We start from the raw sequence: 22023 nt of genomic DNA, 5'->3' as shown, positions 1-22023 counted from the left end.
TGTTCTGTTATAATCTCCACCCGGCACAGCCAGAAGAGGACTGGCCACCCCACATAGCCTGGTTCCTCTCTAGGTTTCTTCCTAGGTATTGGCCTTTCTAGGGAGTTTTTCCTAGCCACCGTGCTTCTCCACCTGCATTGCTTGCTGTTTGGGGTTTTAGGCTGGGTTTCTGTACAGCACTTTGAGATATCAGCTGATGTACGAAGGGCTATATAAATAAATTTGATTTGATTTGATTTGATCAATGCTAGCTATCTTTATTAATGGCAACGTCAGCTTATCAATGCTAGCTATCTTTATTAATGGCAACGTCAGCTTATCAATGCTAGCTATCTTTATTAATGGCAACGTCAGTTTATCAAGCCAGCTATCTTTATTAATGCAACGTCAGCTTATCAATGCTAGCTATCTTTATTAATGGCAACATCAGCTTATCAATGCTAGCTATCTTTATTAATGGCAAGTCAGCTTATCAATGCTAGCTATCTTTATTAATGGCAACGTCAGCTTATCAATGCTAGCTATCTTTATTAATGGCAACATCAGCTTATCAATGCCAGCTATCTTCATTAATGGCAATGTCAGTTTATCAAGCCAGCTATCTTTATTAATGGCAACGTCAGCTTATCAATGCTAGCTATCTTTATTAATGGAAACATCAGCTTATCAATGCTAGCTATCTTTATTAATGGCAACGTCAGCTTATCAATGCTAGCTATCTTTATTAATGGAAACATCAGCTTATCAATGCTAGCTATCTTTATTAATGGCAACGTCAGCTTATCAATGCTAGCTATCTTTATTAATGGCAATGTCAGCTTATCAATGCTAGCTATCTTTATTAATGGCAAAGTCAGCTTATCAATGCTAGCTATCTTTATTAATGGCAACGTCAGCTTATCAATGCTAGCTATCTTTATTAATGGCAACATCAGCTTATCAATGCTAGCTATCTTTATTAATAGCAACGTCTACTTAACAAGCTAGCTAAAATCTCATCTGGTTGAAGCATTGTTCCGAACAAAAAGCACATCAATGAAACAAAGTCTTATTTCTGACATCACAACTAGGAACATGTGTATGTGGCATTACACATATAATAAGAAGGTGGGATGTTAGTGGCATTGTGGGAAGTGTAGTCTTTCTGCCCTACCTCTGCATTCCATGTCCTCTCCAGCTCTCTCTGTGAGTCGGCCTGTTTGTAGTAGAGGGTGAGTGTCTCGCGGCAGGAGGGCGAGGGCGAGCGCAGGCTGGCACAGTCCCGCACGGAGAAACGCAGCGTCACAAAGACTCGTGGTGCCGAGAAGCGGAAGAGGAAGGGTGTGGCCAGCCAGTTGTCCTGGAGATGGGGGTTCTGGTTGATGTTGCAGACCTCAAAGGTCCGGATGAGTTTCCCCCGGTCATCTAGGACACTGACCTCATCCCACTGGGAGAGCGAGAGAGGGGGGGGGGGGGGGGGGGGGGGGGGTGAGAGAGGGGGGTGAGAGAGGGGGTGAGAGAGGGGGAAGAGGAGAAGACACAGAGAGATTACTTTATGGATCACTGTATGGGACTTTCTAGGTTATCCTAGAGGTTGGATAGGTTAAGTCCAAGAAGCATTGTACTTTTAGCTTGGTGATGAGTCATTATCAGTATCGCTGCATCATCTGAAACTCCCTCTTCATCTGTGTATGCTGTGTGTGTTTGAAATGTGATCTCACTTAACGTGAGATGAGGAATAAGTAGGAGTAGTTATAAAAAAAACTGTACAATGACTCACAGGCAATACCTTTTTAATATAGATTGTAAAACAGTATTAGGACATAAGATAAGTATTCTTCATCATGAAATCTGATCAACTGATAAGGTCTAGCACTAAGAAATATCTATCGCAAGAAGAAATATCGCCACATTGAATAAGGCATATTGCTGTGATTCCCATTGACTGAGTTCCTTGTTCACTAAACTCAGTCAGACTTGATCGTAGAGATGATAAGTGGAGCTGAGTTGTCACCAGGAATATTCGTGCCTGTAGAGAACAGTGGGTAGAGTCTCTCAGTAAAGGTGCAGCCAGTGAAAGAGTAGATATGAGACCTGGCCTCCACACCAAACTCTCTAGCCACTCTCTAGCCAAACTCTCTAGCCACTCTCTAGCCAAACCCACATAGACTTCCCCTTCACCTGCACCTCATAATAGAATCTCCCTCAGGAGAACCTCTTATTCCCGAAAACACAGGCATTATTATCAAACCTCTCTGGGTTGGCTGGGAGATTCTGTTTTACTTGTTTCCGGTCCTCAGACAGGATGAGTTTGGTATCCGCTATATGAGGGTCCAGAGTCACATCCACTGCACACTACTGTGTCCTTTTCAGATCAGCATCACACAACTTCTCCATCTCTTTATTCAGTATTTCACAGCTGAGACAGTACTCCTCATAATCCCCACACACAGACCACTGTGGACACTGATCTCAGATCAGTACTTGGTAGGTGGAAGGGTGGTGCAGATGGATGGAGAGCTCTGGAGGAGGAGGAGATGATCTTAAATATCTGAGAGCTGCTCCAGCTCAGTGCTTCTCATCTGTAACTCAGTGATTTCCTGCCTCAGCTCTTCAATGATTATTTCAGCCTGCTTCTCTGCTGCTTTAAGTTTCTTCTCTATCTCCATAATGACCTCAGCCTGGCTTCTCTCAATGGAGCGCACTAGAGCAGCGAAGACCTCCACATTGTCTGCTATCTCTCTCTTTGTATCTATCCTGCTGAGCTCTACTGTCTGTTTGATCTCCTTAACCTTCAGCAGTCTCTCCTGGATCATCTTCTGAATGTTACCCGTAGTCTTCCTCATCTTAGTCTTCCTCTCTCTATGGAGACAGTCTTGTGGTCTGTCTCGGGGCAGAACTGACACACACACGTCTGGTCTCTCCTACAGAACAGCTCCAGGGGTCTCTCATGCTTCTTACACACCCTGTCTTCCAGGTTCTCCACAGGGTCGATCAGCTTGTGTTTCATGAAAGATGCCAGTATCTGATGAGGCTCCAGGTGAGTCTCACAGTAAGAGGCCAGACACACCAGGCAGGACTTCAGGGCCTTGTGCTCTCCCTCAGTGCAGACGTCACATGGTACTTCTCCAGGTTTAGCGAGGGTTGTTGTCTGGGCTTGTCCTGGGGTGATGGATGTGGCTTCAACTGCAGCCAACTTATTGAGCTGAGCAGCCATTGCAGAAATGAAAGTGTTGACACAAAGCTCTTCTGCCAAATATCTCTTTACACATTGGACACTGGCACAAGTCAATGATGATGTCCCAGTATCCTCTGATACAGGCCTTGCAGTAGTTGTGTCCACAGGGGATAGAGACTGGCTCAGTGAACACATCCAGACAGATAGAGCACTGGAACTGCTCTTCACAGGAGAATACAGGAGGAAGCCATAGCTGAAAACAGACCAAATAAGAAAAATATATAATGGGCCCTCTGAAATCCTTAATTCTATCTCGTTTTCTTCTTTTGAATCATTCTGTTTCATTTCTAGATGTCAACAATATAGCAACACACTGTTTTATACACTGTTTTATCATGTAACAACATCGCAAACAAGTATCACATATTCTATTTGTTCACCTCTCTACTCACCTCAGCGTGTGTTGACTGTTCTTTCTCTTCTTCTGATTAGAAAAAGGGTCAACAGTGACTGGAGGCTACAGGAGGCGCAACTGTGTGGATAGATTCTGAGTGCAAAAGATCGATCCTGTTCATAACATTTTGGTTTCCATTAGTTTCACTTCAGCAGTCACGTTACTAAGCCCCTCCCTGCTCAGTACTGTTTACTGAGAGAGAGAGAGAGAGAGAGAGCGAGAGAGAGAGAGAGAGACAAGGCAAGAAGGGCCTTCTATGCCATCAAAGGAACATAACATTTGACATACCAATTAGGATCTGGCTAAAAATACTTGAATCCGTTATAGAACCCATTGACCTTTATGGTTGTGAGGTCTGGGTTCCGCTCACCAACCAAGAATTCACAAAATGGGATAAACACCAAAGTGAGACTCTGCATGCAGAGTTCTGCAAAAGTGTCCTCCGTGTACAACGTAAAACACCAAATAATCCAGAAAAGAGATCTTAAATTCTACATTATCCCAAAAGGAAGCGATTTGCAAACTTTCCATATGTTTTATTTAACTAGGCAAGTCAGTTAAGAACAAGTTCTTATTTAGAATGACGGCCTAGGAACCGTGGGTTAACTACCTTATCGGCCATCAGCCTTTCCTTTCTCTGTGAGAAAAACCTGTAGGAACTCTATCACAGTGCCATCCGGACCATATCACCTCCACCCTACCTGACACCCTAGACCCACTCCAATTTGCTTACCGCCCCAATAGGGCCACAGACGATGCAATCGCAATGACACTGCACACTGCCCTAACCCATCTGGACAAGAGGAATACCTATGTGAGAATGCTGTTCATTGACTACAGCTCAGCATTTAACACCATAGTACCCTCCAAACTCGTCATCAAGCTTGAGACCCTGGGTCTCGACCCCGCCCTGTGCAACTGGGTACTGGACTTCCTGACGGGCCGCACCCAGGTGGTGAGGGTAGGTAACAACATCTCCACCCTCTGATCCTCAACACTGGGGCCCCACAAGGGTGTGTTCTGAGCCCTCTCCTGTACTCCCTTTTCACCCACGACTGCGTGGCCATGCACGCCTCCAACTCAATTATCGAGTTTGCGGACGACACTACAGTGTTTGGCTTGATTACCAACAACGACGAGACGGCCTACAGGGAGGAGGTGAGGGCCCTCGGAGTGTGGTGTCAGGAAAATAAAAAATAAATAAATAACCTCACACTCAACGTCAACAAAACAAAGGAGATGATCGTGGACTTCAGGAAACAGCAGAGGGAGCACCCCACTATCTACATTGACGGGACAGTAGTGGAGAGGGTAGTAAGTTTTAAGTTCCTCAATGTACACATCACGGACAAACTAAATTGGTCCACCCACACAGACAGCATTGTGAAGAAGGCGCAGCAGTGCCTCTTCAACCTCAGGAGGCTGAAGAAATTCGGCTTGTCACCAAAAGCACTCACAAACTTCTACAGATGCACAATCGAGAGCATCCTGTCGGGCTGTATCACCACCTGGTACGGCAACTGCTCCGCCCACAACCGTAAGGCTCTCCAGAGGGTAGTGAGGTCTGCACAACGCATCACCGGGGGCAAACTACCTGCCCTCCAGGACACCTACACCACCCGATGTCACAGGAAGGACATAAAGACAACAACCACCCAAGCCACTGCCTGTTCACCCCGTTATCATCCAGAAGGCAAGGTCAGTACAGGTGCATCAAAGCAGGGACAGAGAGACTGAAAAACAGCTTCTATCTCAAGGCCATCAGACTGTTAAACAGCCACCACTAACATTGAGTGGCTGCTGCCAACATACTGACTAACTCCAGCCACTTTAATAATGGAAATGGATGGAAATTGATGTAAAAAAATGTATCACTAGCCACTTTAAACAATGCCACTTAATATAATGTTTACATACCCTACATTACTCATCTCATATGTATATGCATATACTGTACTCTATATCATCTACTGCATCTTTATGTAATACTTGTATCACTAGCCACTTTAAACTCTGCCACTTTGTTTACATACCCTACATTACTCATCTCATATGTACAGTATATACGGTACTCGATACCATCTACTGCATCTTGCCTATGCCGTTCGGTACCATCCCTCATTCATATATCTTTATGTAAAAATTCTTTATCCCTTTACACTTGTGTGTATAAGGTAGTAGTTGTGGAATTGTTAGGTTAGATTACTCGTTAGTTATTACTGCATTGTCGGAACTAGAAGCACAAGCATTTCGCTACACCCACATTAACATCTGCTAACCATGTGTATGTGACAGATAAAATGTGATTTGATTTGATTTGATTCCTAACCTTTGGATAGCCCTAAGAATTGCAGTCACCCTACCAGTAACAGTAGCATCGGCAAAGAGGACCTTTTCAAAATGAAAGCTCATCAAAAGCTATCTGAGGTCTTCCATGTCACAGGAACGTTTGAGTGGTCTGGCCGTCATGAGTATAAATAATGACATGGGGAAACACATGTCCTATGATGACATCATTGATGATTTTGCCTCAAGAAAGTGCAGAAGAGTAATATTTTGATGGTAAGATATTAATTCAAACATTCAAATGTTTACACACGTAGTAACATTGAAGATTGTATGGTAGATGTGCATTTGTGTAAATGACTGGCTGACATACTTTCTCCATTTCTTCCAGACAGTCCAGATAGACTGGTGCCCATGCTGATGCTGAAAATGCCCAGGCTGTAGAGGGAACCTAAGTTAATCACACAGCTGTAGAGGGAACCTAAGTTAATCACACAGCTGTAGAGGGAACCACAGTTAATCACACAGCTGTAGAGGGAACCATAGTTAATCACACAGCTGGAGGTTTTATTGGACTATTTTGAGACATATAGCTGCAGCCATAGCCTATAGGCTTATGTTTACATTGTATAGCAAAGCTAATTGTATAATATTGTGAGGCCTGGACTAATTACCAGGCAGCAGAGCCAAAGCTCAGTGTTATATTTGATTATTTTCTACATTTTATATTTTCCACAGTTTCTTATATATGTTAATGTTAATATTCACTTATCTTAAGATTCTATAGAAAATATTACATTTTATAAATATTGTTTGTTTATATCTCATTCTGTTCTGTATAGGTCTACTTATTCTTAGACGACAGATGGCGTAAACTGTTTTAAAGGAGGGAGCAGTTGTCACATCCTGACCGTAGTTCCTTTTTTATGTCTCTATTTTAGTTTGGTCAGGGCGTGCGTTGGGGTGGGCATTCTATGTGTTGTTCTATGTTTTTGTTTCCTGTTTTGTGTTTTGTCACCTAATAGGACTTTTCGTTTTTGTCGTGTTTTCTCCTTTGTTATTTTTGTGTTCAGTTGAATGAATATAACATGAACACTTACCACGCTGCGCATTGGTCCGATCCTTCATACTCCTGGTCAGAAGAGGAGGAATATCGTTACAGAACTACCCACCACCCATAGTGCGAAAACAGGCTGCCTAAGTATGGTTCTCAATCAGAGACAACGATAAACAGCTGCCTCTGATTGGGAACCATACCAGGCCAAACACAGAAATACAAAACCATCAAACCGACAAACGAACAGTTCTGTAAGGTGGAACAAAAACACTATACAGAAAATAACTACCCGTCACCAAAAAAGGACCAAGCAGCGTGGTAACCAGGAGCAGAGGGTTCTGGACTCCTGGACTTGGGAGGAGATACTGGAAGGCAAGGGACCCTGGACACAGGCTGGGGAATATCGCTGCCTCAAGGAAGATCTGGAGGCAGCGAGAGCTGAGCGGCGGCAATATGAGGTAAGGCAGCGCAACAGGCACGAGAGGCAGCCCCCCCCCCCCAAAATAATGTTCACTGGGAGATTGGTGGAGTCAGGCAATAGACCTGAGCCAACTGCTTACCGGAAGAAGTGCAGTACTGGTCAGGCACCGTGTTATGCGGTCAAGCGCACGGTGTCGCCAGTAGGCGCTCATAGCCCGGTGCGCTATAGGCCAGCCCCCCGCAAGTGCCATGTGAGAGTGGGCATCCAGCCAGTGCATGTTGTGCCGGCTCAGCGTGTTTGGTCTCCGGTACGCCGTTTCAGCCCAGGGTATCCTGCGCCGGCGCTACGTGCTGTGTCTCCGGGGCGCTGGGAGGGTGCAGTTCGCCCTATGCCTGCGCTCCGGCCGTGCCGGGCGAATGTGGGTATTGAGCCTAAGTGAGAGGTGCGAGTGGTATGCACCAGATCCAGTGCTCACCCACAGCCCGGTTCAACCTGTGCCTGCACTCTGGAGGGTCCGGGCTAAAGTGATCATCCAGCCTGGAGGAGTGGTGCCAAGTCTGCGCACCAGAGCTCCAGTGCTCCCCCACAGCCCGGTCCATCCGGTGCGTCGTCCACGCACCAGGCCTCCTGTAGGTCGCCTGGTGGGTCCTGTGGCAACCCTACGCACCAGGCTGTCTCTCCGTCTCCTCCCTCCACGTTCTCCCGCCTCTCCGGCGCTTCCAGAGTCTCCCTCCAGTCAGAAGCTGCCAGAGCCGCCCTCCTGTCCGGAGCTGCCAGAGCCTCCCTCCTGTCCGGAGCTGCCAGAGCCGCCCTCCTGTACGGAGCTGACAGAGCCGCCCTCCTGTCCGGAGCTGCCAGAGCAGCCCTCCTGTCCGGAGCTGCCAGAGCCGCCCTCCTGTCCGAAGCTGCCAGAGCCACCCTCCTGTCCGGAGCTGCCAGAGCCGCCCACCTGTCCGGAGCTGCCAGAGCCGCCCTCCTGTCCGGAGCTGCCAGAGCCACTTGTCAGTCAGGAGCTGCCAGAGCCACCCGTCAGTCAGGAGCTGCCAGAGCCGCCCGTCAGTCAGGAGCTGCCAGAGCCGCCCGTCACTCCGGAGCTGCCGGAGCCGCCCTTCACTCCGGAGCTGCCAGAGTTGCCCTTCACTCCGGAGCTGCCAGAGTCGCCCTTCACTCCATCCGGTGCTTCCTCCACGCACCAGGCCTCCTGTAGGTCTCCCCTGGTGGGTTCTGTGGCAGCCCCACGCACCAGGCTGTCTCTCCGTCTCCTCCCTCCAGGGTCTCCCACCTGTCCGGCGCGTCCAGAGTCTCCCTCCAGTGGCGGATTTAGGCATAAGCGACATGTGCAACCGCCTAGGGCGGCATCTTGCCGGGGGCGGCATGGGGCACCCGCCCGCACAAATAAATAATAATAATATTCTGAATGGTGACTGTCACACCCTGATCTGTTTCACCTATCCTTGTGCTTGTCTCCACCCGCTCCAGGTGTCACCCATCTTCCCCATTATCCCCTGGGTATTTATACCTGTGTTTTCTGTCTGTCTGTGCCAGTTCGTTTTGTTTTTCGTCTTGTTTTGTCTCCCCACTGGAAGCCCGAGGTATGGGGAGTGGGGGAATTTATCAAATAGCACATCTCTAAATTTGTACAGCAATTAGTTGTGCAATTTAGTTTGTGTGTTTCTTGTTTGAAGTCAATAGTGTAATAATCAGGTTCTCTTCTTTATAAGTGTGTTATTCTATTTGTGTATTTGTGTGATATAGGATTTGTGCAACTTAGTTTTATTTGTGTGTTTTTTTTGTTAGTGTCACGACTCCTACCGAAGGTGGCTCCCCTTCCTGTTCGGGAGGCGCTCGGCGGTCGTCGTCACCGGCCTACTAGCTGCCACTGATCCCTTTTCCCCCTTTCTGTTTATTGGTTTCACCTGTGTTCATTTTAAGCTGATTGTTCGGGCTTTATTTATCAGCAGGCGTGCGGGATTGTTTGGTGTACGTGCCCATGTTCTTGGGTTTTGCTGGACTGTTTAAGTTCCCCGTGTTTGGGGCATTTGTTTTTGGTGTGCGCCCTGTGTTCTGTGGGGTTGGTGTATGTTCACCGGTTTTTGTGCATTCAACGATATAGCACTACCCTGAACTCTCTGTGTAACGACTGTCTTCGGGTGAAAGAGAGGAGGACCAAGATGCAGCGTGAATATAATCCGTATTTAATGGGATACTTCAACAATGAACAAAAACAACAAACCGACAAAATGAACGAAGACGACACAGTCCCGTAACGTGAACACTAAACACTGGCACACTGAAACAGGAACAATCACCCACAAAATACCCAAAGAATATGGATGCCAAAATATGGTTCACAATCAGAGACAATGATAGACAGCTGCCTCTAATTGAGAACCAATCTAGGCAACCATAGACCATAGACATACACCTAGATAGCAAACACCCCCATAAACATACAAAATCCCTAGACAAGACAAAAACACATACATCACCCATGTCACACCCTGACCTAACCAAAATAACAAAGAAAACAATGAATACTAAGGTCAGGGTGTGACACTCTGCTTCCTGCGCCTGACTTCTCACCCACCACACCCCGGACGTTACAGTTAGCAATAGGGGAATAGTGTAATCATTTGATTCACTATATTATTTGTGTTTATATACTACAATTTGTTTCTATTTGTCTCTGTTACTTCTTTTTTGATATTTATGAGTCTTCTTTTTGTACATATATTTATATTTATATAGTTTTAAATGTATTGATTATTTATTTGTGTAGTTCCAAATGTCTGAATGAACCGCCACTGGGAGGGAGGATTGTAGTGGGAGCACTGGCAAATGGTTTACATGGCACACGGGTCAGGTAGTAGGGTCCCTTAGCAGAATTTTGCTTAGGGCCCCAGGGAGGTCAGGACCGGCTCTGACAGTATGCATAGTTGGTAAATCCAAGAGAGAAATTGCACATGGACTCAAATGTAAAACGTGTATATTTTCATTGTAATATACAGTGTTATGATATCAGAGAAGATACCCGCAGAATGCAAATAAATAAGCTGATAAACATATACAAACATATTCTCTAATGAATGTACAAATATAAACACAGTAATATTGTGCATATGCTTTGTGTCTGTGTGACTGAATTCCCTGTTCCCTAAACTCAGTCAGACTTGATGGGAGAGATGATGAGAGGAGTTGTGTTGGAAGGATGATAGCCTGTAGAGAACAGTGGGTAGAGTCTCTCAGTGAAGGTGCAGCCAGTAAAAGAGTAGATATGAGACCTGGCCTCCACGTTGTAAAAGGAGACCTGACCCTCCTCATAATCCACAAACACCCCCACCTTCTGGGGCTTCTTAATCAGGGTGAGGGGGACATAAAACCCAGTGCAAACTTCATACTCATCCCCATTCTCCAGCCCCAAAGCCCAGTATCCATTGGCAAGACTCAATAGATTCACTCCCTTCCTGTTGATGGACTCTCTAGCCATTCCTAAACCCCACGAAGTCCTCCCTTTCACCTGAACTTCATAGTAGAATCTCCCCGAGGAGAACCCATCCTTTCCTAAAACACGGGTATGATAATCAAACCTCTCTGGGTTGGCAGGAAGATTCTGCTTTTTGTCTCCATATCTCACTTGTTTCCTGTCCTTAGACAGGATGAGTTTGACATATGCTGTATCAGGGTCCAGAGTCACATCCACTGCATACTGCTGTATCTTCTTCAGAACAGCAACACACACATTTTTCATCTCTTTACCGAGGGTCTCCTCCAGCTGAGACAAAACTCTCCCCAGAGTCCCCACACCCAAACTGCTATGAACACAGATCTCAGACCAGTTCTTTGTGTGTGGAAGGGTAGTACAGAGGGATGGGGAGCTGTGAAGGAGGCGAAGGTGGTCCTCAATATCTGAGAGCTGCTCCAGCTCAGTGCTTCCTCTCTTTAGCTCAGTGATTTCCTGCTCCAACTCTTCAATGAGCCCTTCAGCTCGCCTCTCTGCTGCTTTCTGCTTCCCCTCAACCACCTCAATGAGCTCAGCCTGGCTTTTCTCAATACAGCGCACCATAGCAGTGAAGACCTCCACGCTGTCTGCTATGTCTCTCTTTACATCTCTCTTGCTGAGCTCTACTGCATGTTTGATCTCCTTAACCTTCAGCAGTCTCTCCTGGATCATCTCCTGAACTTTACCCTTAGTCTTCCTCATCTGAGTCTTCCTCTCTCTATACTCTTCCTCTATGGGGACAGTCTTGTGCGTCTTGTGGTCTGTCTCAGTGCAGAACTGACACACACACATCTGATCACTCCTACAGAACAGCTCCAGGGGTCTCTCATGCTTCTTACACACCCTGTCTTCCAGGTTCTCCACAGGGTCGATCAGCTTGTGTTTCTTGAAAGAAGCAACTCTCTGATGAGGCTCCAGGTGAGTCTCACAGTAAGAGGCCAGACACACCAGGCAGGACTTTATAGACACAACCTTTGTATCAGTACAGACGTCACATGGCACTTCTCCAGATTTGGCGAGGGTTGTGGTTTGGGCTTGTCCTGGGGTGAAGGGTGTGGCTTCAACTGGAGCCAACTTCTTGAGCTGAGCAGCCATTTCAGAAATTAAAGTATTGACTCGAAGCTCAGGTCTTTGTCTGAATTTCTCCATACACAATGGACACTGGCATAGGTCAGTAGTTGTGTCCACAAGGGATGGAGACTGGCTCAGTGAACACATCCAGACAGATAGAGCAGTGGAACTGCTCTTCACAGGAGAATACAGGAGGAAGCCATAGCTGGAAACAGACCAAAGAACATAATGTATTATAATCACTCTGAAATAAGTAATTATATATTTTTATATTGTTTCATTTATGATTGTCAACAAATTAGTAATACAACGTTTTATATAAAGTTCATGTAACATAATTTTAAATAATTATCACATATTATAACTCTATCTTCTCTTTACTCACCTCAGTGTCTGTTGACTCTGTTCATTCTCTTCCTCTGATCAGAAAAACGTCACATTGTAGGTAACAGTACAGCTGTATAGATAGATTCTTTAAAGTGTAAAAATTCGATCCTGTTCATAACATTCAGGTTTTCATTTTAGTTTCACTTCAGCAATGTGACGTTCCTAAGCACCTCATCAATGTGACGTTCCTAAGCACCTCATCAATGTGACGTTCCTAAGCACCTCATCAATGTGACGTTCCTAAGCACCTCATCAATGTGACGTTCCTAAGCACCTCATCAATGTGACGTTCCTCCCTACACTGTTTGCTGGCTGCCGGGCTGATACTCTGCTCTTAAAGGAATAGAGTTAATATGTAACAGCTCGGCTCTCCCATTCACGGGTGTATGTCCCTTCAGGAAGGGCACTCCCCTTTTCATTCCGTTTACTTACATTTAAGAAAGTCTTTCAACAGAATGGGCTAAATTAATACACACATTGTACTATTATACAGTTTCTATCTTGTGTATAACACAGTACTAACTGTCTATACATGTATACATGCTGTAACTGTATATAAACATAGGTCTTTTGAAATATATATACATACTTTCTGAGTGCAACATGATATTACACAGACATTTATGCATTATCAATCAAAAACGTACAGTATATACATAGATTGTCTATATAAATAGCTCACAGTGCATTAAACATCACTGCTAATCATAACATGGTCTTCGTGAACACACATGGTCTAACTCAAGGTTTGAGTGTTATTAGTCATATGTATGGGATACACAAGGCATACACTGACCAACTAAATGCTTACTGACAGGTTCCTTCTGGGCAATGCCACGTCTCTCTCTCTGTCTCACTCTGTCTCTCTCTCTCTCTCCTTATTTTCCTCTCTCTTTCTCTTTCTCTTTCTCTTTCTCTCTCTCTCTCTCTCTCTCTCTCTCTTTCTCTTTCTCTTTCTCTTTCGCTCTCTCTATTTTTGGTAATGGAGGATAAGAACACAAGTTTACAGTGTGGAAATTCAGGACAGCTGAAGTGAAACCTGAAGCTGCTCAAAACAGTCGCTCATGATGAGAAAGTCTGCTGAATGAGTCAAATGTAAATGTGATGCAGGGCTTAGTTTCAGAGATTATACACTAGGACGCTCCTCTGTATGAAAAGGCTTTGCTTTAGGCCATTGTGACCCTGAGTGACAAGCATAGCATTTTCTGTTGTAATACAGTAGCTACTCTACTGCTGTTTACTAGTCCTCATCATCATTCCAATCTGCCAGGGTCCTCATCTGTACACCCGATCAGAGTATACTGTATCTCTCGTGTGTGTGTGTGTGTGTATGTGTGTGTCACCTTGTCCACAGAAAAAGAGCAGAGAACCAAAGCCCTCCACCATCACACTGACAGAGAAAGTGCATTCCCATTTGGTGCAATTGGAGTAATGAGAACATCAGAGAACACGTGAAAAGAGGCTGAGAGGCTGGCAAACTAATGGAGAGAGGAGAGGGACAGTCCCTCCCAGGCACTGATACAGGTTATGTTAGGAGAGAAGAGAGGGACAGTCCCTCCCAGGCACTGATACAGGTTATATTAGGAGAGAGGAGAGGGACAGTCCCTCCCAGGCACTGATACAGGTTATGTTAGGAGAGAGGAGAGGGACAGTCCCTCCCAGGCACTGATACAGGTTATATTAGGAGAGAGGAGAGGGACAGTCCCTCCCAGGCACTGATACAGGTTATGTTAGGAGAGAGGAGAGGGACAGTCCCTCCCAGGCACTGATACAGGTTATATTAGGAGAGAGGAGAGGGACAGTCCCTCCCAGGCACTGATACAGGTTATGTTAGGAGAGAGGAGAGGGACAGTCCCTCCCAGGCACTGATACAGGTTATATTAGGAGAGAGGAGAGGGACAGTCCCTCCCAGGCACTGATACAGGTTATATTAGGAGAGAGGAGAGGGACAGTCCCTCCCAGGCACTGATACAGGTTATATTAGGAGAGAGGAGAGGGACAGTCCCTCCCAGGCACTGATACAGGTTATGTTAGGAGAGAGGAGAGGGACAGTCCCTCCCAGGCACTGATACAGGTTATGTTAGGAGAGAGGAGAGGGACAGTCCCTCCCAGGCACTGATACAGGTTATACTAGGAGAGAGGAGAGGGACAGTCCCTCCCAGGCACTGATACAGGTTATATTAGGAGAGAGGAGAGGGACAGTCCCTCCCAGGCACTGATACAGGTTATGTTAGGAGAGAGGAGAGGGACAGTCCCTCCCAGGCACTGATACAGGTTATATTAGGAGAGAGGAGAGGGACAGTCCCTCCCAGGCACTGATACAGGTTATGTTAGGAGAGAGAGACGGAAACAGAGAATGAGAGTGTGTGACAGAATATGTGTGTGACACAGATTGTGTGTGTGTGTTTGTGTGTTTGTGTGTGTGTGTGTGTGTGTGTGTGTGTGTGTGTGTGTGTGTGTGTGTGTGTGTGTGTGTGTGTGTGTGTGTGTGTGTGTGTGTGTGTGTGTGTGTGTGTGTGTGTGTGTGTGTGTGTGTGTGTGTGACAGATTGTGTTTGTGTGAGAGAGAGAAGGAGAGAGAGCGAGAGGTACTGTAGGTAAAAGTCATGGTAGGGGATAGAGTGGAGACTCTCAGCCAGTCATGCAGGATGAGTGTGAGTGAGTGAGCACAGGTTTAAATGTGTGACATCGTGTGTGCGTTGCCACCGTATGGCCATGAATAAATACTGAAACCCGCCCTCTTGCATTTGTTTTCTGTGTTTTTTCCCATTTCCTCTTATCCCCTTCCCCCTCTTTCTCGCTCCCTCTCATGAGTGGAAAAAAAGTAGACAGATTGGGGAGAGGGGGGTGGAGGAGAGAGACAAGTCATTTGTGATTTAATCTGAACCGAAATCCCAGAAAAACAACAAATCTCCACAGTGACAGAGGACAGGGCCTCAGACACACTGAAGGGCACAGAGCGAGAGAGAAATGAGGGTGGGAGGAGAGAGGGATAAGAGAGGGAGAAGGGATGGGAGATGATGTGGATAGAGGAATAGAAAGCAGAGGAAGAGAGGAGGGATGGAAGAAGGGAGGAAGAGAATGAGGAGAAATGGATGGAGAGGAGAGAGAGAAGTGGAGGAGGGATGGGGGATGGAGAGGAGAGGAGAGAGAGGAGTGGATGAGGGATGGACAGAAGATAGAGGAGTGTAGGAGGGATGGAGAGATGGAGAGGAGAGAGAAGAGTGGAGGAGGGATGGAGAGGAGAGAGAGGAGTGGAGGAGGGATGGAGCGATAGAGAGGAGAGAGAGGAGTGGAGGAGGGATGGAGGGATGGAGAGGAGAGAGAGGAGTGGAGGAGGGATGGACAGGAGAGAGAGGAGGGGAGGGGAGGATGGATGGAGGGATGGAGAGGAGAGAGAGAGGAGTGGAGGAGGGATGGAGAGGAGAGAGAGGAGGGATGGAGGGAGGGATGGATAGGAGAGAGATGAGTGGAGGAGGAATGGAGGGATGGAGGAATGGAAGGATGGAGAGGAGAGTGAGGAGTGGAAGAGGGATGGAGGGATGTGGGAAAGGGGGATGGAGAGTGGAGGGATGGAGGGAGAGAGAGAGGAGTGTGGGCGGGTTGGAGAGGAGAGTAAGGAGTGGAGGAGGGATGGAGAGGAGAGAGAGGAGTGGAGGAGGGAGGAGAGAGGAGTGGAGGATTGATAGGTTGATGGAGAGGAGAGTGAGGAGTGGAGGGGGGATGGAGGGAGGGATGGAGGGATGGAGAGGAGAGAAAGGAGTGGAGGAGGGATGGAGAGGAGAGAGAGGAGTGTGGGAGAAATGGAGAGAGAGGAGTGTGGGAGGGATGGAGAGAGAGGAGTGTGGGAGGGATGGAGAGAGAGGAGTGTGGGAGGGATGGAGAGAGAGGAGTGTGGGAGGGATGGAGAGAGAGGAGTGTTGGAGGGATGGAGAGAGAAGAGTGTGGGAGGGATGAGAGAGAGGAGTGTGGGAGGGATGGAGAGAGAGGAGTGCGGGAAGGATGGAGAGAGAGGAGTGTGGGAGGGCTGGAGAGAGAGAGGAGTGTGGGAGGGATGGAGAGAGAGGAGTGTGGGAGGGATGGAAAGAGAGGAGTGTGGGGAGGATGGAGAGATGGAGAGGAGAGAGAGGAGTGTGGGAGGGATGGAGGGAGAGAGGAGCAGGGAAACACTGGAGGGCAGAGGAAGACAGAGGGGAAGAGAGGCAGTGAAGGGTCGTGACAGCAGGATAGAGGGGCTGCTCCTCTAGGTCGAAGGGGCTGGAGAGAAAGAGGGAGAGGAAGAGAGGAGGGATGGAAGAAGGGAGGAAGAGAATGAGGAGAAATGGATGGAGAGGAGAGAGAGAAGTGGAGGAGGGATGGGGGATGGAGAGGAGAGGAGAGAGAGGAGTGGGTGAGGGATGGACAGAAGATAGAGGAGTGTAGGAGGGATGGAGAGATGGAGAGGAGAGAGAAGAGTGGAGGAGGGATGGAGAGGAGAGAGAGGAGTGGAGGAGGGATGGAGCGATAGAGAGGAGAGAGAGGAGTGGAGGAGGGATGGAGGGATGGAGAGGAGAGAGAGGAGTGGAGGAGGGATGGACAGGAGAGAGAGGAGGGGAGGGGAGGATGGATGGAGGGATGGAGAGGAGAGAGAGAGGAGTGGAGGAGGGATGGAGAGGAGAGAGAGGAGGGATGGAGGGAGGGATGGATAGGAGAGAGATGAGTGGAGGAGGAATGGAGGGATGGAGGAATGGAAGGATGGAGAGGAGAGTGAGGAGTGGAAGAGGGATGGAGGGATGTGGGAAAGGGGGATGGAGAGTGGAGGGATGGAGGGAGAGAGAGAGGAGTGTGGGCGGGTTGGAGAGGAGAGTAAGGAGTGGAGGAGGGATGGAGAGGAGAGAGAGGAGTGGAGGAGGGAGGAGAGAGGAGTGGAGGATTGATAGGTTGATGGAGAGGAGAGTGAGGAGTGGAGGGGGGATGGAGGGAGGGATGGAGGGATGGAGAGGAGAGAAAGGAGTGGAGGAGGGATGGAGAGGAGAGAGAGGAGTGTGGGAGAAATGGAGAGAGAGGAGTGTGGGAGGGATGGAGAGAGAGGAGTGTGGGAGGGATGGAGAGAGAGGAGTGTGGGAGGGATGGAGAGAGAGGAGTGTGGGAGGGATGGAGAGAGAGGAGTGTTGGAGGGATGGAGAGAGAAGAGTGTGGGAGGGATGAGAGAGAGGAGTGTGGGAGGGATGGAGAGAGAGGAGTGCGGGAAGGATGGAGAGAGAGGAGTGTGGGAGGGCTGGAGAGAGAGAGGAGTGTGGGAGGGATGGAGAGAGAGGAGTGTGGGAGGGATGGAAAGAGAGGAGTGTGGGGAGGATGGAGAGATGGAGAGGAGAGAGAGGAGTGTGGGAGGGATGGAGGGAGAGAGGAGCAGGGAAACACTGGAGGGCAGAGGAAGACAGAGGGGAAGAGAGGCAGTGAAGGGTCGTGACAGCAGGATAGAGGGGCTGCTCCTCTAGGTCGAAGGGGCTGGAGAGAAAGAGGGAGAGAGCCAAAGAGGGGAGGAGGAGAAACAAGATGAAGGGAGGAAAAATATATAAAGATTATCAACAGGCCCTCAAGCCAAAGAGAAGAAATTCTGAAAAGAGAAGGGGGATTAAAGGGTTAAGAGAAAACTCTCTCCTCTCTTGCTCTCTCCCTCTTTGTCTGCTTCTCTTAGCTTAGTGCCCCAGGTCCAATAGCGATATCTCCATCTCAGAACCACTTCTCATCTCTGTGGCTCTATAAAAAACACACCCATGCAAACGCAAAACTTCACAGCAATCAGCGTGATCAAACTCAGCTGGCTCTAATATACACCAGGCCTGTACTGTACGGTATTCATACAAGCTCTGTATTTCATAACACCAGAAAGACTGATGGATACAAGATTACATGATGCAGCTGTATACAGTAGATTGAAATGTAACAGTCAGTCATATAATAGGACATTTACAGTCACCCCATTACCATAATCATTTGTTTTGGATACTGCTTCAGTGAGTATGGTAATGATGATGATGATGATGATGATGATTATGATGTATGCCCAGCAATGAGCAGTGAACACACGCCCACACGCACACGCATGCGCACCCACACACACACCCATCTTATGAACTGGAGCCTCATAATGCAATCTATTACCAATGTCAACGTTGATGATGTCATATCGATCAGTAGCTATGTTTCAAATGACATCCTGTATACCCAGTGAAGTGCACTACTGTTGACCAGAGCCCTGAGTGTGTGTGTGTGTGTGTGTGTGTGTGTGTGTGTGTGTGTGTGTGTGTGTGTGTGTGTGTGTGTGTGTGTGTGTGTGTGTGTGTGTGTGTGTGTGTGTGTGTGTGTGTGTGTGTGTGCGTGCGTGTTCTGATATTTGCCCAGTGATTTGTCCTCTGCTTACCCCAGTGTCAGGATATGTGGTCCAGCCAAGCTCCGAGGTAGACTCTGTTGTGTCCAGCAGCATCACTGAAAGAGAGAGAGAGGGGAGAGAGAGAGAGAGAGAGAGAGAGAGAGAGAGAGAGAGACAGAGACAGAGACAGAGACAGAGACAGAGACAGAGACAGAGACAGAGACAGAGACAGAGACAGAGACAGAGACAGAGACAGAGACAGAGACAGAGACAGAGACAGAGACAGAGACAGAGACAGAGACAGAGACAGAGAGATATGGGGGAATAGAAGTTATAAAAGTGACAACCAGAGCATTGACTTTCCACATGAGGAAATGGTTGGTGAACCACTCCACTAGCACATAACACCGTCAGCATCCGGAGAAGAAGCCTAACTACCATTTATTCCCAAGTTTCATACAGTAACTTTGAGTGCCTGCAACAGCATTCTATAAACCCTTGGATGTCAGCTACTTTAGGATTAGGGAAGCAACATAGTCCATAACTCATTATTTGACATGAGAGAGAGAGAGAGAGAGAGAGAGAGAGAGAGAGAGAGAGAGAAAGACAGAGAGAGACCCTCAGTCTTCTTGAAGAGTGAGTGATTGAACAGACGACTAAACAGACCAGTGTTCAGAACACATGCAGTGTTGATGGAGGAACGCATGACACGTGATTGATGCTGACATCAGCACAGACAGGGTTAACACAGAGCAAACACACTGTCTGCTTCCATCACACACTGCACTAATCAGCTAACCTAATTAAGCATGCAGACATATACCTATGTGTATGCAGACACACACGCACACATGAGTGTACACACACACAAACACACACATGAACACAGAAAGAGAGAGAGAGAGAGAGCGACAGAGAGCGACAGAGAGAGAGATGAGAGACTGACAGAGAGAGAGATGAGTCTCTCAGAGCGTTCACAGTCAGCCCACTGACACCCCTATCAGACCACAGCAAAATCACAGTCTACTTAAACAGAGCAATACTCAATCATGAGGCATCAAAGCCAAAGGAACTGAGTAACATTAAGAAATGCTATAGATGGAAGGAATGCAGTTTGGAAACCTACCAAAAAACAATTAGGCAACAACAAATTGAATCCCTTTTAGACAATTCCCTGGGTAAAACATTCCACTGTAATAGTGAAGGTGTAAACTTGGCAGTAGAAAATCTCAACAGTATATTTGACCTCTCAGCTTCCCTATCAAATCTAAAAATCTCAAATAGAAAACCGAAGAAAATTAACAACAATGACAAATGGTTTGATGAAGAATGCAACAATCTAAAAACACACTACGGAAAAAGAAGGAACAGCATGTCAGAAATCAGCTCAATGTAATTGAAGAATCCATAGACTCTAACCACTTCTGTGAAAATTGGAAAACACTAAACAAACAACAACACACATAATTATCTATCCAAAATGGAGATGTATGGGTAAACCACTTCTCCAATCTTTTTGGCTCTATAACAAAGAATAAAGAGCAAAAATATATACATGATCAAATACAGATCTTAGAATCAACTATTAAAGACTACCAGAACACACTGGATTCTCCAATTACATTGAATGAGTTACAGGACAAAATAAAAACCCTCCAACCCAAAAAGGCCTGTGGTGTTGATGGTATCCTCAATGCAATGATCAAATATACAGACAACAAATTCCAATTGGCTATACTAAAACTCTTTAACATCATCCTTAGCTCTGGCATCTTCCCCAATATTTGGAAACAAGGACTGATCACCCCAATCCACAAAAGTGGAGACAAATTTGACCCCAATAGCTACCGTGGAATATGCGTCTGCATTATCATTAACAGCAGACTCGTACATTTCCTCAATGAAAACAATGTACTGAGCAAATGTCAAATTGGCTTTTTACCAAATTACCGTACAACAGACCATGTATTCACCCTGCACACCCTAATTGACAACCAAACAAACCAAAACAAAGGCAAAGTCTTCTCATGCTTTGTTGATTTCGAAAAAGCCTGCGACTCAATTTGGCATGAGGGTCTGCTATACAAACTGATGGAAAGTGGTGTTGGGGGTAAAACATACGACATTATAAAATCCATGTACACAAACAACAAGTGTGCAGATAAAATTGGCAAAAAACACACACATTTCTTCACACAGGGCCGTGGGGTGAGACAGGGATGCAGCTTAAGCCCCACCCTCTTCAACATTTATATCAACGAATTGGCGCGGGCACTAGAAAAGTCTGCAGCACCCGGCCTCACCCTACTAGAATCCGAAGTCAAATGTCTGCTGTTTGCTGATGATCTGGTGCTTCTGTCACCAACCAAGGAGGGCCTACAGCAGCACCTAGATCTTATGCACAGATTCTGTCAGACCTGGGCAGTAAATCTCAGTAAGACCAAAATAATGGTGTTCCAAAAAAGGTCCAGTCACCAGGACCACAAATACAAATTCCATCTAGACACTGTTGCCCTAGAGCACACAAAAAACGATACTACATACCTTGGCCTAAACATCAGCGCCACAGGTAACTTCCACAAAGCTGTGAACGATCTGAGAGACAAGGCAAGAAGGGCATTCTATGCCATCAAAAGGAACATAAATTTCAACATACCAATTAGGATTTGGCTAAAAATACTTGAATCAGTCATAGAGCCCATTGCCCTTTATGGTTGTGAGGTCTGGGGTCCGCTCACCAACCAAGACTTCACAAAATGGGACAAACACCAAATTGAGACTCTGCACGCAGAATTCTGCAAAAATATCCCCCGTGTACAACGTAGAACACCAAATAATGCATGCAGAGCAGAATTAGGCCGATACCCACTAATTATCAAAATCCAGAAAAGAGCTGTTAAATTCTATAACCACCTAAAAGGAAGCGATTCCCAAACCTTCCATAACAAAGCCATCACCTACAGAGAGATGAACCTGGAGAAGAGTCCCCTAAGCAAGCTGGTCCTGGGGGCTCTGTTCACAAACACAAACACACCCTACAGAGCCCCAGGACAGCAGCACAATTAGACCCAACCAAATCATGAGAAAACAAAAAGATAATTACTTGACACATTGGAAAGAATTAACAAAAAAACAGAGCAAACTAGAATGCTATTTGGCCCTACACAGAGAGTACACAGCGGCAGAATACCTGACCACTGTGACTGACCCAAAATTAAGGAAAGCTTTGACTATGTACAGACTCAGTGAGCAAAACCTTGCTATTGAGAAAGGCCGCCGTAGGCAGACATGGCTCTCAAGAGAAGACAGGCTATGTGCTCACTGCCCACAAAATGAGGTG

The 22023-nt window shown here is 46.8% G+C and overlaps 1 protein-coding gene and 2 pseudogenes across 2 annotated transcripts in view; all 3 read right to left on the bottom strand.

Annotated features, from left to right (window-relative positions):
- LOC109868792 (ephrin type-B receptor 5) overlaps positions 1–22023 on the bottom strand; it is a 76828-nt gene that overhangs the window by 34413 nt on the left and 20392 nt on the right. Inside the window, exons 2-3 of one of the 2 annotated variants that reach the window (XM_031785827.1) lie at positions 18735–18799; positions 1154–1426 (exon numbers count right to left, since the gene is read on the bottom strand). In XM_031785827.1, the coding sequence (XP_031641687.1) occupies positions 1154–1426; positions 18735–18799 (338 nt within the window). Of the gene's footprint in view, positions 1–1153; positions 1427–2230; positions 2344–18734; positions 18800–22023 lie in introns of those variants that run through there. The other variant, XM_031785837.1, reaches the window with a different exon arrangement.
- Positions 2492–3739, bottom strand: LOC116353056 (tripartite motif-containing protein 29-like; annotated as a pseudogene).
- LOC109868228 (E3 ubiquitin-protein ligase TRIM39-like) lies at positions 9555–12148 on the bottom strand (annotated as a pseudogene).

Source organism: Oncorhynchus kisutch, linkage group LG2 (assembly GCF_002021735.2).
Source record: "Oncorhynchus kisutch isolate 150728-3 linkage group LG2, Okis_V2, whole genome shotgun sequence".
Classification (NCBI taxonomy): domain Eukaryota; kingdom Metazoa; phylum Chordata; class Actinopteri; order Salmoniformes; family Salmonidae; genus Oncorhynchus; species Oncorhynchus kisutch.
Note: the sequence above shows the minus strand (reverse complement) of the source record. Positions and strands in the feature narration are given on the sequence as shown.